This window comes from Cryptomeria japonica, chromosome 5, assembly GCF_030272615.1.
Source record: "Cryptomeria japonica chromosome 5, Sugi_1.0, whole genome shotgun sequence".
NCBI lineage: Eukaryota > Viridiplantae > Streptophyta > Pinopsida > Cupressales > Cupressaceae > Cryptomeria > Cryptomeria japonica.
Window position 1 is genome coordinate 780,297,755 of NC_081409.1, and position 7,865 is coordinate 780,305,619.

Below are 7,865 nucleotides of genomic sequence, written 5' to 3' on the forward strand. Positions count from 1 at the left end.
AGCATATAATTGTCACTGATAATAATGAATTATATCTACTAAACACAAAATAAAATAAACACATGTACTCGAGGAATCTCTTCTTCTTCTTCTTCTTCTTCTTCAGGTATAGTGGGTGTAGTCAACAAGGATGTGATGCCAAGAATTTTCTATACATATACACAACAAGTATGTGAAACTATCAATCTATGTCTAAACATGCGTAATCATTATAAGTTATTTAAACTATTCATTCAATCATATTTGCATTCAATTACCTTTCCCTTGTCTCCAGCTGCACTACCAGATCCTGAATCGCATAGCCATGCACTTGCACTACTTGTGCCCTACAAGAGTAAAATAAGATATACATGCAAGTTACTACATAATCTGATTAATGCCAATATAAATTATGAGCATGTATGGAAAATAAAATACAAATGACTAGGTGCAATAATATATGTACCGTAAAGTTATCAAGGCCAAATGAAATGGTCGTCAAGGTGCCCTCCTAGATCTATGTCAACTCATCTTCTATCATCAACTATTAAATAGACCATGTAAATAAACATTAGTAATTAATATTATCTAGATTATAAATATTCATTTAAAATATAGAATGAACTGTGAAAACACAAATCTTACCACTAAATCATCAACGTATGATGAAGGTGCCTCCTCGCCTCTAGCATGCGAGGACTCTCCAGGGTATCCTCCAGTCCCTGTCATAACATCTAGTGCATCGTGCATCTCATGTACCTCATAATCTGTAGTGTGCACAGGAGGATCAACAAGCTATCCAACTTGACCCAAGCATATGTGCCCACACATGACACAACTATGGGGCACGCAAATGTGTGGAGCCAAGGAGGACGTGTCAGCACCATTGGATGCATTGCTACCATCAAAAGAAGTCTGAGCTACTGCCCCAACCTAAGAAACCAAAAGGCTACTCAAAGAGTGAATAGTTGATATGGTCCGTGATGTTGCCTCATAGATGATATCTAGATGCTACACTAGAGGTGGGGGATCAATAGGAGGAGGGGGGACATATGGGCCCTGGACTACTCTAACTACCCCAGGTCTATTTTGGGACATACCTAAACCCACACCCTGGAAAGGTTTGATGTCAAAATAGTTCACATGTTTTCCTAAAACAAACTCAGCATACAATTTTTTGATGAGGTAGAAGGGGACATCAAGATTGTTGTTTGGTGGTTTATCGAAAACCATCCACCAACGACCCCAAAAGTTTTTCACAATATCATCATTTGTGCATCATTTAATAGAAAGTTGTTTTGGGGGGTCTACGGGTTGACCAGTGTGGGGATTCACAAACAATGTGGTGATATTGACTTTGGATATTTCAAGATCTTTGATCTCCTTATAGGACAAGCCATCCACATATTTTTCCATCATAGAATCTCGCCACAAAAGAGTGGCATTGTGCTCCTTAGTGACTGTTTCTATACTCTTTATGATGGATGTGAGGGGATCAATCATTGGGTTCAGGCAAGGGATCCTATGATAGACATCTGCAATCCCCCTCAATTGGTTCAAATTTTGTGCAATTAATTCCTGAATTGAGGGGGGGGTTGGCAAAGGAGGGTTTGGTTGTTGCGGTTGTGGTTGATCAATATTTTCACTGTTATCCCCCATTTTTAACCTAATTGAATGCAAACAATTGGATTTAGTTAACAAATTTGAACAATTTTGTATTTGATGTAAAAAACCTAGTTTTCATGAAAAAAACACATTTTGAATGAAAAAACAAATAAACATTAAAAAATGCAAAAATTTGAATGAAAACGATGAAAAACAATAAAAGTCCTACCTTTTATTGGATTTTTTTGTAAATTTGGGTCACAAAATCGGATATCGGGTCCAACCAGATATCGGATTTGCTTGAATTGGTGCAGCCCGCGGGTAAAAAATAACCCACGGGCTGTCACAGTCCTCTTTTATTATCTCAGAGAAATCAGATATCCGATATCCAATTTTATCGGATATCCGATTTTTATAGTGAAATTATTTTAAAATAACAATATATTATATAATATATAATATAATACAATAATATATTATATATTACATATTATATAATATATAATATATAATATATTATTATATATTATATAATATATAATATATTATATATTATATAATATATAATAATATATTATATATTATATAATATATTATTATTGTTTAATTTAAAATTAACTATAAAAATCGGATATCCAATATTATCGGATATCTGATTTGCCTAGGTGTTTACCATGCCAAGGTGTACTGACACCCTGGCCAAGCAAAAAGTCAACATGGATTTTTCGCATTTTAGGCGAGTGGAAAATGCTTTTTTTTCACATCGCCACTTTTTGGCCCCCCATGATCCTACACTAACCCTAATGAGATACAGATTGAGAAGTAGAGAGGTGTAGAGGGAGGTAGGGAGAAACCTAGAGAAAGAGAGAGAGGGGGGGGTGAGAGGGAGACGTGATGACCTAGACAATAGAAAGAGAGAATAAGAGAGGGAGATAGAATAAGACATAGTGGGGGAGAGAGATAGATATGGGAGTAAGGAGGGAGTGGGAGATAGAAAAGGAAGGATGGACCTAGAGAAGGGAGAGATAGGTGAGAGATAAGAGAGGGAAGAGAGAGATAGATGGATGTACATCAATATGGGCAATACCATTAACCTTATGTGCTCTAAACCATAAACCCTTTACCCTATAACTTTAACTATATATCCTACACCATATTACCTAAACCCTATACAAGAGATGGAGAGGTGATGACATAGAGAGGGGAGGGAGAGAGAAGAGGAGAGAGAAGAGGAGAGAAAGAAGAACAAAGAGAAAGAGGGGGATAAGGAGGGAGGGAGGGAGACTTGTATAGGGAGTGACTAAGAGACCTAGAGAGAGAAGAGATAGAGGAGTGAGGGACAAAGAATAATATGAGAGTGAAAGTACTTCACAAAGAGATAAAGAGGGGTAAGGAGGAATGGAGAGAGGTGGAGAGGGAGGTAAAGAAATAGAGGGGAGAGATATAGTAGTGAGATACCTAGAGCCTAGAGAGAGAGGGGTAAGAGACCTAGAGGAGAGATAAAGGTGAGAGAGATAGAGGGGGAGAGAGGTGGGTAATGAGGTAGGGAGGGAGAGGTAGAGAGGTAAAGAGGGAGGGAGAGAGAGACCTAGAGATGGATAGAGAGAGAGGATGGAAGGGAGAGGTAGCGATTAAGAGTATGGATAGAGAGGGGAGAGAAATAATAAGAGAGGGAGAGAGAAGAAGGAGAGGAAGTGAGGTAGGGATGGAGATGGGGGTAAGGAGGGAAGGTAAGGTAGAGAGGGAAAGAGGGTGGGAGAGACCTAGAGAGGGGAGAGAGAGAGGTGAGAGTGAGAAGAGAGGGAGAGAGAGAAAGGAAAATATTGATAAAGAGGGAAGGAGGTAGAGAGGGAGTGAAAGGTAAAACCTCAACTATCCATCATAAATTGTAAACCTTAAACTCTAAGCCTTAATCAAAGAGAGAGAGAGAGAGAGAGAGAGAGAGAGAGAGAGAGAGAGAGAGAGAGAGAGAGAGAGAGAGTTGATCCAATGTAGACAATTCGGCACTAGCATTATATCAGTGCATTTTGAATATTATTAATATTATAAATTAAATTAATTTTAATAATGTTATTAATATTAATTGAATATTAATAATATTATCAATATTATTAATATTATTTATTGAAATATTAAATTTTTCTTAATAATCTATAAGAATAAATATTTATTGTTTAAAATCAATTTATCTTTTTACTACATATATTAAAAAATACTTTATGGTTTATAATTGACATATAAATAATATAAAAAATTAATAAATTTATTTTAATATATTGTACATTAAAAAATATAAATTATTTGTATCAAAATTAAAATCGCACTTACAATTTATAATCAATCATTTATATTTTATTTTACTAAAATAGATTATTATTATTTAGTAAAACAAGTCGAAATACATAGATGTTGGCATCTCTATCTTTATTAAACAAATTATAAAATTGAATGAAGGAAAAAGAGAAAGTTGAACCCCAAATGATTTGATGATAGGGGAAGTATAGCTAACTTTGCACACCCACACATCCTAAATGATACATTCGACTTTGATGATTTTTTTTGTCTTGTGCGGCTTAACTGCTTATAGACATTGTTTTGGCTTCTAGGTAGTGAAGATGCATGTTGTGGGTCAATTATGCGTACAAGGGTCAAAAAGTACACATTTCAAAGTGTCGCTTGATACCTCCTTAAATATGTTCCATTAACTGTTCACTCAAAATTGTTAGTACTTGTGGACAGATGTCCCAACAGTTGTTCACAAATGTTTGAGAATAGTGCACAAATGGACTAATTATGAACCAAAAAATATAAAAAGTGACTCGCTAGTAGTATATATGAAACTTATTAATGAACTTTTCTGATTTTTATAAAATTAATAAGTGAAAGATTGAATGCACAAGAAATATAAGACAATTGAAAGACATCCACTACGGATACTACTGATTTAATTTAATGATATTAATTAAATGCAGGAGAGGGACCCTCATTGTGATATTAATTAAATACAGAAGCTCTTTTTCTCAAGCGCAAGGAAAGAGGGACCCTCGTGCATAGAAAGAGAAGGGAAGTCGGAACTGAAATGATCCCATGACACTACCATATGACTAATGGGCCTTCTCTCGTCGCCACTGAGTGCAGAAGTTCTTTACTCGTCCATATCATATTTCCATGGCGAATTTATATTTTTCCAAATTAATTTGTCTCGACTGTTTACTTTATTGCGTAATCACAGCTTTAAGTATATCCGGTCTTATGGGGCAAACAGAAAGAGGTCTAAGCTTTTATTTCTCTGAATTCACGGATCCGGAAGCAGATGGAATTGTTTTTGCGGGTGACGCTGCATTCTCCGATAATGCTCTCCACCTTACAAGTAATAGCAGCTCAGAGTATAACAGTTCAGATCGATCATCAGGCAGAATTCTTTTTAATAAAACGATTCAACTTTCATCTATAGCCAATTTCAGCACTCACTTTGTGTTTTCTATGTATTCTGATGGAAATGATTTCAGTGGCGACGGAATAGCCTTCTTTCTCGAATCTCAAGGGACCGCTTACATTGTTCCACAATTCAAATATGGAGGATGGTTTGGTCTTGTTGGAGATACACTCAATGTGTTACCTGATTTGTTTGCTGTAGCATTTGACAGTAGACATAAGATTGTGGGAACAATTGCCCATAATTTTTCAAATCTTAATTATTTGCAGAAGGCTAATGTTTCTGGTCTAAATGATGGGACAGTATGGAATGCATGGATTGACTACAACGGCCAAGCACAAATGCTCAAAGTATATCTTGCTAGGGGTTCTAATGGTTTGAAGTCCCAGCACAGTTGTATTCTATCACAGCGCGTAAATTTGTCTGATAATCTCAGTGGAAATATTTTGATAGGCTTTTCGTCTGCAGCTGTAGAGTCCGATGAAACCCACAATATCTTCTCATGGAGTTTCAACAGCAGCTTGTATTTTAAAAACACCTCAGTGGGTTCCAACAGCAGTGGGAATGTTTCAGAGATCAGCTCAAGGGGAAAAGGTCGGACACAAGTAAGTACTTCTACAAAAATATTTCTGGGTGTTGGATCTGGTATTGTGGCTTGTATTGCAGTTGCGCTGTGGGGCTATTTTTCCTATCTCAGAAGAAAGAGAGCTGCGTTCATCAGTGGACAAAAGTTAGCAGACATGGATTTTGACAAGCTTTTACACCATATTCCGCGCCGGTTTAAGCTGGATGATCTAATGGCCGGAACAAACAATTTTAGAGAAGATCAAAAGCTTGGGCAGGGAGGATTCGGAGAAGTATACAAATGCATTCTTGTTGAAACGAATGAGATTGTGGCAGTAAAGCGCATCTCAGAAGGTTCAAGGCAAGGGATTAAAGAATTCATTTCAGAAGTGAGTATAGTTAGTCGTTTAAGACATCGGAATCTTGTTCAACTCTTGGGATGGTGCCATGAGCAAGACCAGTTGCTGTTGGTCTACGAATATATGTCTAATGGAAGCCTCGACAGACACATTTTTAGAGGAGGAGAAGAAATAGGAGCAGCAGAAGAAGAAGAGCCTCAAGTGTTACAGTGGAGTATCAGGTATAAAATAGCCAGTGAAATAGCAAGGGCACTGCTGTATCTTCATGAAGAATGGGATGAATGTGTTGTGCACAGAGATGTAAAATCCAGTAATATTTTGCTGGACAGCAATTTCAGCTCAAAGATTGGTGATTTTGGCTTAGCACGCATGGTGAAACATGAACGTCTAGTTCAGACCACCCGAGCTGCAGGGACATTGGGATATCTGGCCCCTGAATGTGTGGCATCAGGAAAAACTAGTCCTGAATCTGATGTTTACAGCTTTGGAGCAGTGGCTCTAGAAATAGCCTCTGGCAAGCAAGTAATAGATGTGAGCTTGATAGAGTTCGACATGCGGCTTGTAGCATGGGCATGGGATTTGTATGGTCAAGGTAGACTATTGGAGGGTGGAGATGTGAGATTAAATGGAAACTTTGAAAAGGAAGAAATGGAACGGTTAATGGTAGTGGGGTTGTGGTGTTCTCATCCTGATCCTGCTAGTCGACCCAAAATAAGGCAAGTGGTAAGGTTATTGAATTTTGAAATTGCAGCGCCTATTCTTCCTCCTGCAATGCCTGTCCCATCATATCCTCAAATTTCAATTACCACCGGGCCTTCCCTTCCAGTGGGATCACAATGTCTTCAAAATACTTTGAGTCCAAGGTAAATCTACCACTAGTTTCGTTTGTCTGTTATAAATCTAATGGTTATAATTATCCAAGGTAGATTTATCACTAGCTTCGTTACTCTGCTATAATTCTCTTGGTTATGAGCTACTGTTAGCCTACCTGCAAGATACTTTAGGTATAGGTATAATTTCTTATAGGAAGGTGTTGCTAAGGACTATCTGATTGGGGGCTTACTGTTTTGTTTTAGCAGTCTATAGCGATATTTTTAGTTGTTTTTGCCAGTCTGCAGCTATATTGTTATTGTCTTTCTTCACACTCTGTTGACTGTTCTCCTTTGTAAATTCTTTTCTATGCATTGTTTCAATACACTAAAAGTGTACTATTTTAAAATCTTATCAGAGAAAATTTTGATGAATACAATCTGAACATTTTCTCTCGTGGATAATGATGTTTTAAAAATATTTCAAATTAAAGTTTTCAATGCTTTTCATTATTTATAGTAAACAAGCCATCTGGTGTAGTTTATAAAATCATTCTTATAATGTAAGATGGTACCCACAATGCTCTGATTCATTGTAAATTTATAGTTTATTTTATCCTGTCTGAGACTCCAAGATTTACAATTGCTAAGTGATATGATGTACATGCTTTGTTGATTAGCAGAGAGATTGTTAAATCTTTGAGAAGCTTTTCCAAAAGACCCTCCACATCACGTTATAGATGCTATTGTTGTTTATACTTTGATTATTGAATAGATTCTTTCAAGCATACTTTAATTAAGTGGTTTAGTTTCTTGATGTGCTCTTACATCAAAGCTCTTATTTATGGCTGCAAAGTCTAGTTGTAGAACTTTTCATTTTTTATAACTAAACATCTTGCTTGTTCTTTTGTATATTTTATTTTCTAGAACTAGAGTATATAATCCATATGAGATGAAGGCACCGATCTTTTAATCTCATACTCTTTTGTCATAATTAATCTATAATATGTGGAAGAGGCTTTCCCCAATCTATAAACATTACGTTTTTGATCAAAAATTTCATAGCATGGTGATGCTTACATAGATTTCTTCTTGTAATATTCCATTCAAAAA

At 36.4% G+C, this 7,865-nt stretch overlaps 1 protein-coding gene across 1 annotated transcript; it reads left to right on the forward strand.

Moving 5' to 3' along the window:
• The first annotated feature begins 4,836 nt into the window (after nucleotides 1–4,836).
• Nucleotides 4,837–6,810, forward strand: LOC131876159 (L-type lectin-domain containing receptor kinase IX.2-like). Its single transcript, XM_059220977.1, has one exon. The coding sequence runs from the start codon at nucleotides 4,837–4,839 to the stop codon at nucleotides 6,808–6,810; it is 1,974 nt and encodes a 657-aa protein (XP_059076960.1).
• The last annotated feature ends 1,055 nt before the right edge of the window (nucleotides 6,811–7,865 follow it).

Coding starts and splice junctions, on each gene's coding strand:
- LOC131876159 (XM_059220977.1), top strand. CDS start 4,837: ATGGGGCAAACAGAAAGAGGTCTAAGCTTTTATTTCTCTGAATTCACG.